The following is a 21,007-nucleotide window of genomic DNA, read 5'->3' on the forward strand; positions in this document are numbered from 1 at the left end:
TGGGATTACAGGCGTGCGCCACCACTCCCAGCTACTGTATCTACTGTTTATATATTAGTTTAGAAATTAATTTAAATGAAAAAAATGAACTCTGTGTGTCCTTTTTAAAGTCCAAAGACAATAGAATTTACCCAAAAATTATACCTTTATAGGTGGTTTGTGGTAGGTTTTTGTTTTGTTTTTAAAGGTACCTAAAACAATTTATCTTACTAATACTTACGCTTGTTTTCTAACAGTGCTTTTTATTGAATTTTAAATTACTCAGTCTTTCTTATGTGTGCCTTTTTGCTATAGTTTCTTAATTTATTCAAAGCACCTAAATATACAAGTTAGTATTTTTAGATCCACCTTTTTAAAATTAAACATTTCTAAACTAGAATTCTGTATCCTTTCCATACTAGTGTGTGCTGCCAACCAGTGGTCACCTTGCCTGAGTTTCACACCCAGTACCTTACATACCCTGCTACTCTGCCCTTCCCTGCCACACACCACCCCCCAGGCATGCTGGACATGTCACCCGCATCCTCTGAGGTCACTGAAGCTCATGGCGAGCTGTTATTCACTTACATGAGCTCAGGTTGAAGGCTGCTGGAGCATGTTCAGAGGCTGAGGGTTGGTCTCCTCAGCTATGGGATGTGTCGACTCCTTCCCTGGCTGGCTGGCTCTGCATTGACATTGCTCCAGCTCCTGCTTGTTCCCCAATTAGGAGACATAGAAACAGCCTCCCATCCTGTGTTGGCACAGTTCAGGAAAGGTGGCTACCACCAGTTTTCCTTTTTTCTTCTGTGCCTAGTTTTCCTGGCTTCTTTATGATTACGTAGGCTAAGGTTAAAAAGGGACCAGAGGCAGCTCTTGTCAGCCAGGGCTCCCAAAGCTTCCAGGGATTGCCTGTCTGTGGATTAGACTGGCCACCAAAGGAACGGAGGAACTAGCTGGGACTGCCCACCACCCTCCCACCTGTTCTTAGTCCCCTCTTGGGGAACAGAGCACAGGGGTTTGCTATGCTTTCCAGGCTGGCCCTGAACTCCTGGGCTCGCCTGATCTTCCTGCCTTAGCCCTGTGGCCCAGCTCATGCACTCTCTTCTTCCACACTCAAGCTTCCCCTTATCCATAGGCGTTGAGATGCTTCTTCCTGCCAGAGCGCCTTCATGTCCACGGAGCTGGGGAGCCACAGAGGAATAGGTGGCCGTTTCTCTCACTACCAGCCTCATTACCACCACCACCACCACCACGACTACTACTTCCTCCTCCTCCTCTTCTTCTTCCTCCTCTTCTTGTGTTGATTTTTTTTCTCATTACTTCTTTTTATTAGATGAGATCATTTAGCAAGTCAGCAATATGACTAGGCTTCTGTATCAAAATAATACTTTGCCAGTTTCAGAGGAGGCCAAGGCTGGAGCAAGGACAAAGGAAATTCCTGCAGCAGTTGAGAAATGAGGAGTCAGCACCAAGAGTCGTGTCTGTGGGCTGCAGAAGGTCTTTGTAGGAAAGACCCAGCTGCATTTCCAAATGGGTAGACGCTCACTGACCTTGGGGTCCAGGTGAGACACAGGGCAGCCCAATGTCCTTATCAGATTGCGTTGTACTGCAGAACAACCCTCCTCAAATCCTCAGTCTTGTTCATACTGTGTTTTGCCCCCAAAATGTAAGCACTGAAGACATTTCTTATTTAGCCTGAACTGGGGCCACCTTGTTGGGAGACTTGGACAGAAACACCCAGATGTCACAAAGCAGAGCTGACTCCACCTTCTCATTCTGCGCAGTATCTGCCTGTCGTGTGCAGTGCAGTGGCACTGTGAACCTCAGTAACCCTGTTAGTAGCCAACACCATTGTGCAAAGGCTTCTCTTTTTATCCTGATAGCTATAAAAATGAAAGAAAAATTATCCTGCTTCCTGAATAATATGAAGAATTAAAATGCTTCTCTCGTGCCCTGGGCTTCACTAATGCACCTGGTCAGGCCTGTGGTGGGTACTGACAGGATGCTGGGTGAAGTGAGCGGTCTGAAACAGTTACTGTCTTGTATCTTACTCAGAATGACACTTCCCAGCTCTCTGCCTCATACAGTTGCTGGTGGAACTGTAACGCTGGCTAGAAGAAGCAGGGCTACAGTGAACATACTTGGCTCTTCAAGGTCTTTAAGGGTTCTATTTTTAGGAGGGCTATGTCTGTTTTTAGTTTTCTCGAAAGTGCCTTTTATTCACAAAACCAAAGCAGAATGAATGTATACCACAAAGTCAAAGCAACACAGAACTTGACGTACCATATTTTCTGGCTCCAGAATTGTTACTTTCAGGTTTTCAGTTAGCTTACATTTTATGTTTTTTAGAGCCCTTCTAGTAAAAATTTAATTGTATAGTTTACTATTTATTTGTTTATTTTGTGGCTGAAGCTGGCCTTAAAGCCCAACAGCTGTCCTGCTTCAGACTCCTGAGTGCTGGGATTATAGGTGTGCCCCAACATGCCCAGCAACTTTTTGGGTTTTAGTTGTAAAATAACATATAACACGACATTTGTTATACCATAGCTGTTAGTTCAGTTGTGTTAAATATAGTTACTTGTCGTAATCCCGTGTCTGGAACTTCTTTTACCCAAGGTTACGTTTTCCCCTGATGGTGTTCTGCTGGAAGTAGCAAGGCAGAACTGGAAGGCAGAGCTGTAATACTCCATATAAAACGAGACATCTTGGCATTGGAGACAGGACTGGTCGAGCATGCTGACTTCCATCCAGGAGCCAAGGAGAAGCTCAGCTGTGGAGGGGAGACAGACTTCTTAGAGAAGGACATCACATTTAGGATCCTGTGTCCTTGGCATAGCCCGCATGTGCCAAAAGCTCTAGATAAAGGGACAGTAGACTTCTTCTCTGAAGGGCCAGATGGTAAATAGCTCCGTGTCTGTGGACCACGGCTCCACAGGAACTCAGTCAGGGAGGCTTGGGCTGTGCACGTATGCTGACCTCTCCACGTGGGCATGATGTGTTTGAAATTGAACCTGCAGTTGCTACAGTGTCCTTATTGGGGTTCTCTGTCTCGGGGCTCTGCTGCCTTCCCTCCCGGAGTGGGGACAGTGGGGTACCTAGGGCATTGCCGTTACAGAAGTGTGCGATGTAGTTGTGCATTGTTTGTGAGGTGTTATTCTGAACTGTTGTTAAACAAATACATTGTCAATATGACATATGACTTAGGAAGGGGCTGAATCACTGTAGCCAACCAAGAAATGCAGCAGAAATAGAGAATTTTCTATATGAATACAGGCTGAGTCCTCCAGGGATTCCAGGTTGGCAGGAATTGTTTCCCAGGATGGCGGCGATGGTCCTGGGTTCTTTTCATTCACTTTTCTTCCGAGACATTCCTTTGGCAGAGAAAGATGTCATGGTTGCTGTGCTTAGGCTGTGGCCCAGGAGAGGAACAGGCCCTGGAGCGGCAGAAGTGGGAGATGTGTCATTTCTACTCATATTGCACTGGGCAAGGCAGTCTTGGGCATGTGGTCACAGCTAACTGAACATGGAGTCAGACTTCGGTTGTCGCCACAGGGGATGGAGGACACATCCTGGCCATGAGGTCACAGTCTGTAAATATTATAAGCAACATATGCTCTTTTTTGTGGGTTGGGATTTTGTTCCCTAAGTTGCAAGGGCAGATCACTTGGATGTCATGGTGTATGGCAGTGTAGCAAGATAAGATACCGAACACTGTTGAACAGTGCAGTTTAATTGGTTTTCAGGTTTAAAAATTCCTAATTTTGGAACAGACTTGTAGCATTTCCATTGAGCAAGAAGCCCTGGTTGTTCGAAGCTGGCCAATGTAGTCTATTCATAGTTTTGGTTTTGTGTGTTACAATTTAACATAAATTTATAATTTGCAGTTCCATAAATGGCATGATTTGGGGTTATCCTTACATATTTGACATAAATTTTTCTGTTCTGGAAAGTCATTCTGACAGTAATAACAGATGTGACAACTTGGGAATACTCAGACTATCAGCACCCACATCCGTCCAGATGGGAACGTTCCTCTCAGGGCGGCTCCCTTTACGTTTCTGTCACGTGTTTTCAGCTTTCCCTTGTCCTAACAGCATTTGGGGATGCATTTGTAGTGAAGCATTTATTTGGTAGGTTTGGAAATGTCTTATTATTAATCATACCATCCTGACCTCAGAAGAAAGACAACTTTTAAATGGGCCCCAGTCACATTTGTCAGTAATTTGAGAGGAATTGAGAGATTCCTCTCAAATTACCTCTTGCTACTGTCTTTGGGAAGAAATAAAGCAAAATTGGCTTAGGAGTATTTACATAGGTATGTACTTAGGTAAATCAAAGACAGAGAAATAAATAAAACCAAACGTCTTTGTTCCTTTTCATCTCAGGAAGTTACCTGCAGTTCACTGTTAAGTCGCTAGGGTCACATAAACCTAGTGTGTGCTGAAGTCATCTGAAAAGAAACCCAGGCGTTCCCATGTGGGTCGTGGTTCTCCCTCCGCTCGCGCTGGATAACTGTTGTGTAGTTCATCTTCATGGATCTTAGTGTGGAACTCTGCAGCTCATTCTAGTGGTGTGGACTTTGTCAGTTGTTTTGTCATTAATTGGATCATAAGTAATAATAGTGATTTCTAAGTAGTAACTCTGGTTAGTTCTGGTATTTAAGTTAATATTTGCTTTTTGCTTCTCAAAGTTTTTCTGGCTTCTGTTGGTAAACATGAATTGTCTGTTGCTTACTCCTGTGGGTACCTACCCTCATATGCACATAGACACATACATTTTTGTAATTGTTTTTAGTCTATGAATATGGGAGGTCTTCCCACTTCTAGTGTCTTTGGTTTTTGTTTGTTTGTTTGTTTGTTTTCTGATGTTTTAAATTTTTCATTGTAGAGGTCTAACTTTCTTAGGTTTTTTTTTTTTTTTTTTAGGTCTATAAATTCACCTTTTTTCATCTAGCTTGATGGAATATAAGTTTTTAAAGATATATCCCAATGATTTTCTGAGTTTCTTCAGTATCTTTTATTAGGCTTCCTTTTTCATCTCTAATTTGGTTAATGTGGACCTTCCCTCTCTTAGTTTGACAACCAATTTACTGATTCTGTGTCTCTTTTCAAAGACCAAGTCTACCTTATTGTTTTGCTTTTCTTTTCCACTTCATTACTTTTGGCTCTGATCGTGACTATTTCTTTCCATCTACTAATTTGGATTTGGCCTGTTCTTCTTCCAATGCCTTATTCTGTCTACCCCCTTGTACATGAGCATAGGTCTGTCTGGTAACTGACCACCAGTGGGACAGGATAAAATGAGTATAAGGAGGCTCAGAATGGTAGAACCTTTCCCTGCTTCAAGTGTAAGTAATCCTCACAGGGCTCACAAGTACTCAGCCTTTAAAATAGTAATACAGGGTTCACGAGTATATGCTTACTTTGTATCTGCACCTATTTTTAAAAATGTTCTTCATTTCTTTATTTGAAACAAGGTCACTATAGCTCAAGATGGCCTGGACTTGAGTGTGTAGTGTAAGCTGGCTTCAAGTGCAGGGCATTCCTATGCTGAGCGTGCTGACTGCCGGGATCACAATGTAAGCCACGGCACTCAGCGCTACTTTTTATATTTATCCATAATTGATATTTAACACTGAAGTCAAGATGCCATGAGAGTGGAACGTAAGTCTGTCTGGTACTCTCTGTGCTGTTGCCCTGCTTCCCCCACCATTTTTAGTGAAAGAAATTGTCCTTGTCTTTGGCTGAAGCATAATTTACTTCTTTGCCATTAATCTTTTAAGTTTTCTCATGTCTGTGGATTTTTCATTGTTCTTATACCGCATAATCTTAGTGTACCTTTTTATTTAGCCATTACTGCCTGCAAGGCTAGTTATTGTTTGTTTTGGGAAATTAAGACGGTCAGAAGTAGAATGTCATAACTAAACACTGGTGGTTTACATAGTATAATTGATTTTTCTGTTTTAATATTGATACGTACTTTCATTAAAAATTTAAAGATTTATTCATTTTTACTTTATGTGTATTAGTGTTTTCCTTCATGTGCATGTCATATCACACACATGAAGGTCAGAGGACAGTTTGCAGGAGTCAGTGCTCTCTTGTATCATGTGACCTCTGAGCTCAGACTCACAGCAAGCAGCTTTACCCACTGAGCCATCTCACTAACTCTGAAATGATCTTAAAGCATTTAAAATAGTATTATAAGTGATGTAACTGTTTCTAAACATGCATGCTAAGAGTCGGCATGCTTTACAGCTATAAACCTAGAAATACTTCTTGTAAGACCACGTTCCAGGGCTGTAGATGTGGCTCTGCTCTTGGTACCCTCTTCTGGTCTCTATTGATACCAGGCACCAGGCACACATGTAGTATACAGACATACATGCAGGTACTCACACACACATAAAATAAGCAAATCTTTTTTTTAAACCACATTTCACTTAGGGAGTCCCATTTTGTTTTTGTGAAGTCAGTTTTATTATAAAAGACAGCTTGAGGAATCTATTCAAAACACTGGGAAGAAGTATATGAGATTCTCTGTCCTTTCAGCCTCCCTTCCAGAAGCATATTGGAATAAAGTGTTAGGTTTTTAGGGTGCTCCTGTTTATCCTCCCACCCTTCACAGCTCTCAGTGTTGCTCTCCTCACCACACTCACACATGCACACAAAGTAAAGACTTGTGATCTAACTGAATGTAGAAATAGAGGGTTAGAGAGAGGGGTGTGCAGGGACTTGGCGATAGCCAGGAGGACGTCAGTGCGTCCATTCCAGTGAGGACAAGAACCCTGGCTGTGGGGCTAGGCTCCACTGTGCTTTGTGCGGCTTTATCTCCCAGAACACCGTTCCAAAATGTAAGTGGTAATGTAAGGCCAAATGGGTAGCTAGGTAGCTGTTTTGGCCGGGTTATTAATCTAGAAGGTAGAACTCAAAACTCAAATGAAATAGTGCTAAACTACTTGAAAGTGTCACCAAACTTGCTGTACTGTTTCTCAGGTGAAATACCCACTTAAAATGTGTGTACAGTGAATAAGATGAGAAAGAAATAGAACTGACATGCGTAACTAATTGAGGTGAGATGGTTTACCGAAAATGAACTTAGTGGTTACTTCTTTTTGGTTAGAAGCACTTGGCACAGTCCATGCATTGTTAATAAAACATAAGTTATTCAATTGCTTTCTCTTCTTATTTAAAGATGAAGAATAATACTTTCAGTAATGACTTCCCCATGGACGTCTCCATTACCACACAGAGGGCAAGTGGCTCAGTGCTCTTGAGTTATTCCCATTTGGACAACAGGCAGGGCAGGCAGATGGCTGCAGTAAGCGTGAGGAAGGAAGCACCAGCAGGAAGTTGTACTTGCTAGGATTGGCCTTCCTTCCAGAGATATTCAGGTGCTGGGGCTCTGGCCTGCTCACACAGCAGAAACGATCGCACTGTGGGCTCCACGGTGCAGAGGCTAGGCTTTCTTAGGAAAGGTACACATGGCTCAGCATAGAAGACTGCTCTTTTAATGCCAGGAATGTTTGTCTCACAGCACATAGGTTGCTTTTTATCCTTCTTAAACTTTAACCCAAACTTGGAGTTCATAAACTTTTGTTTAGGAATTTTAAGTAGCATTCCTAGCTGACACCTTCCTGCTGGTGCTATTAGTCTGATGTGTCTGGTCTGGAGCCTCACAGCGACCCCATGCAAGAAGACTGCCCTGGTGCTTTTGTGTGGCTGCTTGCTCTCCTGGGTTTGTGGTCAGGTCAGGCTAAGGGCTAGCCCTGGCTACTCTTTATTCCTGGAAGTGGTGTTATGCAAAGATGAATGTAGGAGTGTCCATTCTTCCACTCCATTTTCTCCCACAAAGCTCTAGTCATCATCTGAAATGTTAAAATTCCATGAGCTCTTGGAATTGTCCTGTCTTCTGGGTGAACTCAGATCTTGAGACCTGGATAAATGGGTTCTTCTGATTTCAAGGCCCAGTCCCTACCAAGCCAAGCAGTAACTGTGGGTGTATTCAACGCATTACACCCAGTATAGACACGACATCACATCCATCATGTAAAACATGGACAGTCAAGTACATACCTCATAGGGTGTCAGTACATGGTAGCAAGTGCTGGTTGTAGCTCCTAAGAAATATTACTTGATATCAGTCATTTAATTTCAGTTAGAATAAGGGAATAGTAATGACTTTTTAAAAAACCTCTGAATGGTGACAGGGCCAACCATCAGTTCCCAAAGATTGTCTACTGTGAAGCCAAAGGAAGGAAGGAAAGGCCGCTTTGAATGATTGTGCAGGGATGACCTTCCATTTAGTACACTCACCCATGCTCAAGATTACAGACATGTGCCTACCACGCTCAGCCATCTCACTGTTTTGATTTGCATTTTCTTATTGAGACAGGTGTCTTTCTCACATCTCAACTCACCATAATACGTTGTCATTAAGCAGTTTTGAGGAGCCCTGAGTATTTTAAACTTGGACAAGTAACAAGTCTTATTCCGATGTTTTCTCTGTTCTGATTTGTCTCTGTTCTGATTTGTCTCACTATGTGGCTCTGGGTGGCCTGGGACTTCCTGTGTACATGAGGCTGATTCACAGAGATGCTGTCTTTTTAGGATAGAAGTTTCTGACTTGAGTAAAAATCTAATTTATCGATTCTTTCTCTTTCAAGGGTTGTGCCTTTGATATCTATCCAGTTGGTTGTTGCTGAAGTCACCTAGATTTTCTCATGTGTCATTTTGTAGTTTTGTATTTTTGTTTTAGATCTGTGATGTCTTGAGTTACATTTCGTGAGGTGTCTAGCTTTTGTTGTTTTGTGCACGTGAATGCTCAATTCCAGCAGCATTAGTTGACTTTCTCTTTTCTCTGGTGTGTTGCCTTTGTTCTTTTGTTGGTTGCCTGCATGTTCTTGTTTTTAATACACATACATATATGTGTATATTTGAAATTAAAATGTAATTATATCACTTCCTCCTTTCCTGTCCTACATCCGGCCCTTCCGATGCTTCCCCCCTTTTTTTTTTTTTTATATATGCCTAAGTATATAAATATAACCTATTTATCTGTATAATGTTACTTGTATGTAGGTGATTTCAGGGCTGACCATTTCGTATTAGATAACCAATTTGGAGGCTCTTCTCTGGGAAAGACCATTTCTCCACTCTGTACACTCTTTAGGTGCCTGAAGTTCTTTACATAGGTCTGAAGCCTCATGAGATGGCCCCTTCCACTCGAGCTTGTCTGTTGGTGCTGTTCTCTTTCAGGTCTTGTTTATGCAGCCGTGATGAAGAGACTTAATGGGTGTTGCTTCAGATGTCTCTATGAATGCAATCTCACAACAAACTCCTGTTCCTTCAACTCTTAGAATATTTTCACACCTCCTTCTGCTAGCCATGGGTATAAAAATTGTGTTGCAAATGCATCAGTTGAGCTGGATACCCTCTGGTCTCTGCATCTTGGTCTCCATCTGTTGCAAAGTGTGTGATTGGTTTCCTTGATGAGGGGTGAAGACCTCACCTATCCGCATGTATGAGGACAAATGTTTGGAGTGTAGTTAGGCCTTGTGCTGGTTCACTACAGTGGTAGCTATAGGTTCTCTCCAAGATCCATGACTGCACTGGCCCTAAGTACTTAGGCTAGGTTTCCAGTACCAAGTATGGTTTTCTGCTTGTTGAGTGGGCCTGAAATCCAACCAGCTGTGGGTTACCACCAAGGTTTGTGTGCCACTTTAGGGCCATCGTGCCTTGCTGCTCATTGTTTTACTTCATAGACTTATGACTGGATATGACTGTTGGTTTCTTCCTTCCCTCAAAAGCTTGCATGGTGTCTTCTGGCACCTGCAGATCCCATATCCAAAGCACATGGTATCTTGAGCAATATGAACTTAGCTTCACTCTCGGGGGGGCAGCTAAGGACAGCATGTTAGCTTATTTGGGGGGAGTCTCTTGGACAGCCCTGACCAAGAGCCCAAAATGGCTTTTCATGCTTGGTATTGGGCTTTTGTTACATAATCTATGGCTCTTAGGGGGAGCGTTGTCAGCCCAGATGGAAACATTTCAGCTAAACAGTGTGTGTGTGTGTGTGTGTGTGTGTGCGCGCATGTGCGCATGTGTGAACATATATGTATTATATGTAGTTTTAGGTAGGTAAATACTATGCTTTCTTATTCCTTATGACATTTTCAGACACCCTTACTATTATTCTACCTTCTACTTTGCTTCTGTGTTAGTGTCTCTCCCCATCAGTTTTCCCTGGTTCCCTCTCCAGATCACTGTGTCCTGCTGTTCTACTCACTGTTGCCTGCCCCATTCCCACCCCTACCCTGTGGTCCCTATGTGATCTTTACTAGTTCCATCCATTTATTGACAGATTTCACAATTGTACTGTGGAATTGTATTCCATATTGTATATGTACATTTTTGAAAAACATTCAGGTTTTTCCACTTCCAGGACAGAACACTTAACTGCTTTTGAAAAGATCCACATTTGGTTGCCAGCACCCACATGACAGCTCACAACCAACCCTCTCTGTCTTCAGTTCTAGAGCATCTGCTGCCTCTCCTGGCCTCTTTCCTGCGCCTGGTGCAACACATACACTCAGGCACACGCAACAGAAAACACTTCTTCTTACCAAAGGACCTTGTGCTTTTGAATTGTAACTGTGAAGTAAGAGCCACCCTTCTCCCGCAGACCAGTGCAGTGGTGAAAGCAGGTGGGGACGTTAATCTTCTATGGGGCATCCTCAAGACTCAGCTATCCAGAAGAACCATTCACCTTCTCCCCCTCCCTCCCTCTGTCCTTTCCTCCCCTCCCTCCCTTCTCCCCTCTCTTTCTCTCTCTTCTCCCCTCTCTCTCTCCCCCTCCCTCTACTCCTTCCCTCCCCCCCCAATACATGAAGAGCCCATGCAGCATAGAAACACTCATCAACTGATAGAAATATTTGCTAATAGTTCCAACTTTAATGAATGAAAAGGGAGTTTGTTTTTTGTTTTTGTTGTTTTTTGTTTTGTTTTTTAGGTTAAAGCTGGGGCTCTAGCAGCTGCTACAAGCTATTTGGCCACCTATTCCATGTTGCCAGTTAAAGAGACAAGCAGAAGAGACTTACTCAATGTGCCATTGCTGGCAAAAAGGAAGAGATAAAGGAGTTCTGGGAGCCTCAGTTGTTCTTAGGGTACTCACATTTCTCTAGAGTTAAGTAGAGGAAGAAAGGATTGCTTGAGGGGACAAGATGCTTCATAAACGGTGGTTGTGTCTGCTCCAGCATGTGGGTGGAGTCTGCCACTTGGTTCTGTTGCAGAAATCCAAGGCAGCTGGAAAGGAAAGGGTGAGACGATGGCCTGTTTTTTTGCCTTGGGCCAAAGTAAAGAAGTGTGGCAGACACAGGGCAAGGCTGAACTGTCTGCATACACTTTTAATTCCTCTGGTGGTGCCAAGTAAGGAGAATGCTTTGTCAGAATTAGCTTTCAAGTGCTTGTTTCTAAACAAAATGAGGGGCATATCTGTAGTGTGTGCTGTGCTTCTAGACCCCAGGGATGGGAACAGAACTGGGATGAGTCTGGTCCCTCCCACTCTGGTCCCACAGCCCTAACTCAGTCACGCTTCAGATGCAAATGGCACGTGTATCTTTTATCCTTTTTTTAATTGGTTGGCTTTGGATTGGGATATAATACTACTTGACAAAGTCTATAAACTAAAACGGCACAAAGAATTTATGTAGAATAAGATTTTACAATAAAAACACAAATGCTGGAGAGAAATGACCTTGTGGACTGTAGTATTTGACCTATGAATTTTCTTTGTCTTTTTGTTTTGCCCATCCCTCCCTCCTCACTAGACGTCCTAATTTGATAGTTTTCCACAGAATTACTAGAGTTCCACCTCGTTTAGATCTGGTGCTCCTGTCCATTCATGTGTCAGCCTCCTCCAGTCTCACCCATGACTCCCCACCCCACTTCTCCCTGTAAACTTGTGTTCAGTTTTGATTTTGTTGTGCTTTGTTTTGGCAGCCTTGTCATTTAATCATAGAGAGATTGCTTGCTGTGTTGCTACATGGCCCATATTGACCAGAGTTGTTGCACAGTGCCTTGAGCAAGCTATGAGGACTGGACCCTGCCGCTTGTGAGTTCTGCTAAGGTCCTTCCTAGGCACCCTTCTCAGCAAGACTGGGCTCGCCTTACCCTTTTTCTTTGCTGGGCCTTTCCTCACTCTGCACAGTCCCATCCACAAGAGTGTGGAGTAAACATCTGATGCCACATCTGGATAGGACTTCATTAGAAGATAGTTCTGTGTATAATTCCTTCCCCCCAGCATGGCCATGATTGCTTCTCTAGTTAAATAATGATGGGGTAGGGAAGAAAATAGCAAATACACACTTCCTATGACATGGAATCTAGGTTTAAAAAAAATCTTCCATGTGACATGAAACCAGAAGGGGTGTAGCAAACTCTAGGGGAAGGGAGAGTAGCCATGGGGCCAGATGAGGACAAAGAAGGGTACTGGGGGTGACTGTGGACAGTGTACAATATACATGCACAAAAAACATCTACACTAACCAGAATAAAACTAATAAAAGAAATGGTGTTACGGAGCGGAGGTGACTGGCTCCGGAGGCCAGATGTTTGTAAGAGCAGAGATGGGGCTCTCTGCAGTTTTCCGACTGTAGGGCTTTTTCAATCTATGGGATTGATAAACAAAGGGACCTCTACTCAGGAGACCTTTTGTTTTAGTCCAGTACTGTGTGTACTCTATCCCACAGAGAACTTAAGTCCTACCAGAACTTCTGTTTGACTTTGCCAAGCTCAATTCTCAATGACTTTGGAATGGGCCAGGCTTCTTTAGTAAATATTCAAGTTTCAGAACTGGAATCTAACCAGTGAGGCTCTTACGTGTAGTTTGCAATTTTTACCATGACAAGCCCGGCCTAATTCTTATGAAAATTTTAGTTTTATGAATGAAGTCATTAAAATGCAAAGTACATGCTCCTTGAACTTAATTGCATGAAAGTTGGCAACACCAACACAAAGCTAATTAGGGGAGAACTAAGAGAGATGTGTAGGATAGCCATATGTCCAAGAGCCCGTCCGCAACTGCGCATGTGCGCTGGAGCTCTGGCCTAGTTACTAACAGATGCCTGCTTTCCAAAGTTCTATCTGGAAATGCTGCCTATGGCTGTATAAGAATATTAATTTAAATATTTAAAATGTGGGAGTAGCTATTTATTTTACCAGGAGTTATGATGTCTTTTTTTTTTTTTTTATGATATCTTAATATTGTTTGAAAGCATCTTTTAGAACAGAAGGATAAGAAAGTTTTGCATAATGGAACACTAATCCAGAGGAGAACGTGTCCGTCTGGAGCACTGACAGCCTACTGATGTGCTGTGTTTCATGAGGGACAGTCATGAACACAGCTAGCAGGAAGAACAAGGGCCTACTGAGCACGTTTGTTACCAAGGAAAACTCTAGAAGGCATTTGTTATGGAAGAGTAGGTGTGGGTAGTACTAGAAGTTCCTGGGAATGACTTGACCTTGGAATGAGCTCCTCTCTGGTTTACAGCAGAATGTCGCAGGCCCCTGTGCTATCTTAGAGCAGGAACGTGCTTCTGATGGAGCTAAGATGGTAGAGGTTGAACAAAGAATAAGGGCTGTTTCAACATTGGAACTTAAACCATAACTTTTTAAGTGTTGTGTGCATTTAGAAAGGCTTTTGCATTTTTTTAAACAAAGAATAATCTTGTAACTACTAAATAACAGATTTTCATTAGCGTATATTTTCTTTATTAAGTAATTTTTAATTTTCTGTTATAGTTTTCTTCTTGCTTCTTTTTCCCCCCTCCCAAGACAGTGTTTCTCTGTGTAGCCCTGGATGTCCTGGAACTCATTCTGTATACCAGGCTGGCCTCGAACTCACAGAGATCCACTTGCCCTCTGCCTCCAAAGTGCTCAGATTAAAAGTGTATGTATCACTGTGCAAGGTTCAAATTCCTAACCCCCTTTAGAGTAGGGTCTCATGTAGTCCAGGCTGGCCTTAAATTTGCTATGTATCCCAAGGATGAACTTGAACTTCTGATCCTCCTGCCTTCACAATTTTGAGTGTCAATATTACAGGTATTACCCCCCTGCCCAGTTTTGTGCTGTACTGGGACTGAGCCAGGGCTCTGTGCATGTTAGCTAAGCATCTACATCTTAGCCTCTCAAGATATTTTTTTATAGCAAAAGACATTGTGTTATTCCTGGAGTTATAAAATTAATTGTATGAAGCTCATACTCTTAATTGCTTTTATTTTATAGAAGAATTGAAGATTTGGTTTTTTATAGGCTAGAAAGTGTTAATGGCATGTGTTTTTCACCCTTGGTGCTCCCGGTGCAGCAGCAGTGCTGGGAAGAGCTTCAGCTTACTTCAGAGGAATGACAGCTTATTTATATTACCAGAAAATTAACTTACTGATACAGTTATGCTTCGTAAGAGCAAGATTTTTGTCCTGTTGGATCTGGGAAATTGCCTGGAGTTTCTTACCTGCATGTTTCCTGCTAAAGGAGTTGTCTGGAGATGAGCATTGTGTTAGTCGTGCCCTGACTGAAAGGAACATGAACAGAAAATGCTGCTGTTTTTCTTCTTGGCTAGTCATTTCTCACTGGAATATCCTTAAGACTGGAACGGTTCAGTTCTCCCCCACCCACAACATACTCTATTAAACTCGGTTGTATAAGTTTTATTGTTTTGTGAGAAATGTTTGCACTGTGTCGCCCTGGCCTGGAGCTAGCCTGCCTCTGCCTCCCAAGTGCTGGGATTAAAGTCGAGTGCCAGGTGCGCTTAAAGATAAAAGGGACAGTCCAAACCACAGCAGAGAAACTAGAAACTTAGTAAACTTGAAAACAAAAAATAGTTTGAGGAGAAATTTGTAATTGGCTCTAAAGTCAAATACAAATTGCTGAAATAGACAAAGGCACAGGTCAGACCTTAAGGCCCTGTCTGTAATGAGTAGATGTGATCAGATGGGTTAGTGACTCTCAGCCCCTACCCTAGACACACCCGACAGGATGGAGACCAAGATGAGGCCCACCAAGATGTTCCATTATTTCTTTCCTGCTTCCGCAAATGATTTCTAAATTTCTTTTCTAACCTAGTTTATGTCTTACTAGGTTTTTTGTTTTGGTTTTTTTTTTTTTGTTTTTTGTTTTTTTTGGGCCTCAGGTTATATTTTATAATCCTCGTTCTTAATTTCCTGTTTGTGTGTGTGCTGTGCATGCATATTGTGTGTGTAGGGGTAGTGTGCTGCAGCACTCTTGTGGATATCAGAAGACAACTTTGTTCTCTCCTCTCCTTCTGCCCGCACATAGGATCCAGAGGTCGAGGTGAGGTCATCAGGCTAACCTAGCAGTGCTTCACACTGACTGCCTCGCCAGGTCCCTCTTTAGATGTTTTTGTTTTGCCCTTGGCATTATGAATTTATATTCTTTATGCCAAGTACTTACGGCTTGACCAGATGCATAAGTCCTAGAAGTCTGAATTCTGAATATTTGTTATGTTATCTTTCTAGACTCCTTTCTCTGTTTTACATTTAATTTCAAGGCCTTTTCTCTGCTTTCCCTTTCTGTATTAAGCTTCTCAAGATGGACTTCAGTTGTTGTGGTTTTTCTTCTGCATTGTTTGTTTCCATCTGTCCCAATGGAGTCCTTTTCTAGCTGCCTGGTGGTCCTTGGCTGATGGTCCTTTTTAAGAATGCATCCCAGAGCTGGAGAGATGGTTCAGTGACTAAGAGCTGGCTGCTGTTCCAGAGGTCTTGAATTCAATTCCCAGAAACTGTGGCTCAACCATCTAATGGGATCTGATGCCTCTGACATCAGACAGAGCGCTCACATACGTAAGGAACATAAATTAAAAAAGAGTGAATGACTAGATTCCCGATGTAGTGACCCGGTATTCCTGTTAACACTTTCGCTGGAGGCTGTTCAGTTCCTAAGAAGGACTCTTCAGGCTCTCGGAGGGATGAGGAATGGAGTCTGTACTAGAGGGCAGGGATGATTGAGGACTTGGGTCCTCTACAGTCTAGAGGCTCATTGCACACCGTTGTCAGCCTAAGACCTTGCTTCTCTTTAGGTACTCGGTTAACTTCAATGTTTTGGTTGTAAGCCTAGCCTTTAATGGTTGAGCCATCTCTCCAGCTCTCAGTTACTTTTTAGGAAAAGGAAACTGGAATTACGTGATTTAAAATCAAGAAGTGACTACAGACGAGATGAAAAGTAGCTTGTTGATCATTATCTTCAGAAATAACCATTGCAAATGATGGTCATCATCGTTAGTGTTGAAATCTCTTTGTGTTACCTGTCAACCCTAATTTAATTACAATTCTTGGTAGGCACTCCCTGGTGCGTTCTGACAAAAGTGTGCACCACCCCTGTGTAGATGGAGAACGGCTTGGAATGTGTCTGTGAAGATTCTGGTGTCTCCAACTTATCCTCTGCATCCTACCTCTGGGGTGGTTGGGGATGAGGTCACCTGACTGTGGTAAAGAGAACCTGGGGACCTTGCTGTTCAACAGTAGGCTTTGCCCTGCCTCTCACAGCCATGTTGTTGTGGGGCTCTCGCTTACGGAGTTGGCTTGCTCTTAAGAGCAGACTGTTGCCTTCCATCCTCCCTCACATGGTCTCTCGGGTGCGCAGGATCTTCTCTTGGCCTGTTCTTCTCATGCTAGGGGTTCATTATTTTTATGCTCCTTTATTTCCTTTCATGGAGATTCTTAAGAGAAGAGGGGAAAGTCATGCAAGTCTCAGGTTACATTCTCAGAATGCCCTTTGGCGCTGTGTTGGGCAGTTACCACCCCACCTTGAGATTGAAGTCAGGAAGGAGGGTCTAAGATGCCCTGGCAGGTAGATTGGCAGCATGAGTTGCCTGCTTGGGAGGAAGAGGAACTACAGATGTTTCTGACTGGTTTCCCCTAATTTAGATCAATGGTTTGGATGTTTATATTCTTGGAATTACGACCATCTGTCAATAATTTTGATATTCCTCAATTTGTTGTTCAATTTAGAAGTGACAGGTAGATGAAATGGCAATAACCTATGTATTTAAGTAAATACATATCAATGGTCCCTGTTGTGGAACTCTGTGACTGGTGTTTACCATGATAGAACTCTTCACCAGGTGGAGTCAGCATGGTGTCCAGTGGCTCCTGTGAAGCCATGCCTTAGAGTTGAGAGCAAGTTCAAGACTCTCGATTGCCTTTAGGGCTTGTATGGTTATGAAATATGTTTAAAGAGTTTTAGCACCTGATAATCATTTGAATTCTAGAGTGTGTTGCTATGGTGCTGCCCTGCAGTTAAAAAATGAATGGTAAAGGATCTGCTGCTAAGTTGGGGAGGTCATCTCATCCTAACAGCTGGACACACCTGAGTTTATGTTTCTCAGTTACTCCTCTGGCCCAGCCATGGGGGAGGAGTAGAACAGGCACTGTGTCTCATGTCTCTGACTTTGTCTCAGCAAGCTTGAAGTCTTCAGAGCAGATACTTGCTATCATTATAATCGGGAGCCTAAGAGGCGTGCAGAATCCCTGGTTCCCCTGCCGATACGGGTCACAGTTGGCTTTTGTCCTCCTAAATTAGATGGACTTTTAGATGCTTTCTTAATTACTCTCCCACCCCCCCCCCTTTTTTTTTAATGAGACAGCATCTGATTATGTCCCTGACTGTCCTGGAACTCCTTACGTAGACCAGGCTCACCTTGAACTCACAGAGGTCCATCTGCCTCTAACTCCCAGCTGCTGGGGTTAAAGTGTGCACCACCATACCTAGCTGCCCCTGCCTCCTTTTTTTAAAAAGAAGCTTTTTGTTGTTGTTTCTCAAAACAAAACCAAACTGTCCCATCTGCAGAGCTCTGCTCTACAGACCATAGCTATAGCCCTTCTGGTTTGGTTAGAGGTTTTTGTTTTTGTTTTGTTTGTTTGTTTGTTTGTTTGTTAGAGTTCCTAGCCTTTGGGGCCGTTCATTGGCCAGTGTCTTGTTGAAATGTTCCTTTAAGCCATTCATATCTAGTAACTTATGATCTCAGTGAGGCTGCTACTGACTTGGGTCAACCTAGGGCCATTTTGTGTGTGGTCCCCTATGTAGAAAAGCTTCTTGTTTTCAGATTTTGTCTTTAGAGTTAACAGTTGTTTGAGGATGGAATGACACTTACTTATGCAATTCTAAACCTGGAGTCTTTTCTTTCCTTAACAGATGCAGCAGCTTTTTTATGAGAATTATGAACAAAACAAGAAAGGGTACATTAGAGATCTCCATAGCAGTAAAATCCACCGAGCAATCACCTTACACCCCAACAAAAACCCACCCTACCAATACAGGCTACACAGTTACATGCTCAGCCGCAAGATTGCCGAGCTGCGCCATCGCACAATCCAGCTGCACCGGGAAATCGTCCTGATGAGCAAGTACAGCAGCACGGAAATCCACAAGGAAGACCTCCAGTTGGGCATCCCACCCTCCTTCATGCGCTTTCAGGCCCACCAGCGAGAGGAGATCCTGGAGTGGGAGTTTCTGACCGGGAAATACTTATATTCAGCCACTGATGGCCAGCCTCCCCGGAGAGGCATGGACTCAGCACAGAGGGAGGCCTTGGATGACATCGTCATGCAGGTGATGGAGATGATCAATGCCAATGCCAAGACTCGCGGCCGCATCATTGACTTCAAGGAGATCCAGTATGGCTACCGTCGTGTGAATCCCATGTACGGTGCAGAGTACATCCTGGACCTGCTGCTCCTGTATAAGAAGCACAAAGGGAAGAAGATGACAGTGCCCGTGAGGAGGCACGCATACCTACAACAGACCTTCAGCAAGGTGCAGTTCGTGGAGCACGAGGAGCTGGACGCGCAGGAGCTGGCCGATAGAATCAACCGGGACTCTGGCTCCCTGTCCTTCCTGTCCAATTCCCTGAAGAAGCTTGTTCCCTTCCAGCTTCCTGGGTCCAAGATGGAGCCCAAAGAGCCCAAAGAAAAGAAGATCAACATTTTGATCCCTTTGTCTGGGCGCTTCGACATGTTTGTGAGGTTCATGGGAAACTTCGAGAAGACATGTCTCATTCCGAATCAGAACGTCAAGCTGGTCATTCTGCTTTTCAACTCTGACTCCAACCCTGACAAGGCCAAACAGGTTGAGCTGATGAGAGATTATCGAGTCAAGTACCCTAAAGCCGACATGCAGGTTTTGCCTGTGTCTGGAGGGTTTTCAAGGGCACTGGCCTTGGAAGTAGGATCTGCCCAGTTTAATAATGAGTCTTTGCTCTTCTTCTGTGATGTTGACCTGGTGTTTACTGCAGAATTCCTGCAGCGGTGTCGCGCAAACACAGTGCTGGGCCAGCAGATCTATTTCCCAATCATCTTTAGCCAGTACGATCCAAAGATTGTTTATAGTGGGAAGGTTCCCAGCGACAACCATTTTGCCTTTACTCAAAAAACTGGCTTCTGGAGAAACTATGGGTTTGGCATTACCTGTATTTATAAGGGAGACCTTGTCAGAGTGGGCGGCTTTGACGTCTCCATCCAAGGCTGGGGGCTGGAGGATGTGGACCTCTTTAACAAGGTTGTCCAGGTGGGGTTGAAGACGTTCAGGAGCCAGGAGGTGGGAGTCGTCCACATCCACCACCCTGTCTTCTGTGACCCCAGTCTGGATCCCAAACAGTATAAAATGTGCTTGGGGTCAAAAGCATCAACATATGGGTCCACGCAGCAGCTGGCTGAAATGTGGCTGGAAAAGAATGACCCCAGTTACAGCAAAAGTGGCAGCAATGGCTCTGCCAGGACAGCCTGACCCCAGCCCTGCTGGGAAGGATGTTTTTAATTGCCTAATTTATTTTTCAGAAATTTTTTTGTATGATCAGTTTTTGAAGTCCATACAAGGATATATTTTCCAAGTGGTTTTCTTACACAGGACTCCTTTAAGATTGAGCTTTTTGAACAAAAATGTGATCAGTGTTTGCCTTTGAACACATCTTGCTGAACATTATGTAGCGCCTGTCTAACCCTGACTTGAAACATACCTGATGAACAAAAGCTTTATAATAATTTTTTGGTTTTTTTACATTTCTTTTCCAGACAACTCCCCTTTCTCTATTTTCTTATGGCAGAAACATTACACGAACATTCCTAAGAAGTATTACTGTGACAGAAACACTGTCACTCTGGTAAATGTGCTGTGTTCTGTTATGACTGTTAACTTTGCACAAATTCTACCTTCTTACTTTTTTTTTTTTTAACAATACTTTGGGTTTTTTGGGTTTTGTTTTAAGCCATCTTGAGTTCCAGTCACAAAATAAGGAGTAAGGAGACATGATAATAGCTGTATTGTCATCATCTCCAGGACAGCTTTCCAATTTTGATTATTTTCCCCTAACTATGCTCCCCCCATGGTGTCATTCGGCTTTTGTGAGCAGGGGGTGGAGAAAAGCACAGTTGTGGCTGACACCACTGTAATTCCCTGGCCTAAAGGGACCTGCCACTAAGTCCCAGAAGGACTTGGCATTCTCTCTGCCCCTCCCCCTTCTTTTTAGAGGGTACAGTATTATTTAGGGTGACAAAGAATGGCTGTTAGCAGTGTAATGAACACAGGCTAAACAGACAAACCCCTAATGAAAATGTGAGGGGTCGTTGGCTCTGTTCTCTTCATCCTGTGCTGTGGGTGGAGATGGTTGCTTCATTTTTTAATTGCTGTTTTGTTTTATCTTTCTTGTTTATCTGAAATACCTTTAATTTATTTAATACCCATTGTTTAGTTCTCTGCCACTTTGAGTACTTGTCATTTACTAGTATTTATGTGTACCATCAGTGTGGTTAGAATATTTTATTTGCAGTAAACCGATCTCCAAAGATTTCTTTTTGAAAACACTTTTTCCTCATCCGTAATTTTTACATTCCCGTCTTACTAAATATTAAGTGTTCTTTGGTAATTTTGGTGCTCGTGTGTTTTGGGGACAAAAGTGAAATGAATCTGTTATTATACCAGAATCTTGGTTTTCAACTCACAGATCAAATGTGCCTTAATAA

At 43.1% G+C, this 21,007-nt stretch overlaps 1 protein-coding gene across 1 annotated transcript in view; it reads left to right on the forward strand.

Moving 5' to 3' along the window:
* Chsy1 (chondroitin sulfate synthase 1) overlaps positions 1-20,210 on the forward strand; it is a 58,813-nt gene extending 38,603 nt beyond the window's left edge. The window contains exon 3 of the mRNA XM_051148695.1: positions 18,186-20,210. Coding sequence (XP_051004652.1) covers positions 18,186-19,775 — 1,590 coding nt within the window. The 3' untranslated portion in view covers positions 19,776-20,210. The remainder of the gene's footprint in view (positions 1-18,185) is intronic.
* The last annotated feature ends 797 nt before the right edge of the window (positions 20,211-21,007 follow it).

Source organism: Acomys russatus, chromosome 7 (assembly GCF_903995435.1).
Source record: "Acomys russatus chromosome 7, mAcoRus1.1, whole genome shotgun sequence".
NCBI classification, from domain to species: domain Eukaryota; kingdom Metazoa; phylum Chordata; class Mammalia; order Rodentia; family Muridae; genus Acomys; species Acomys russatus.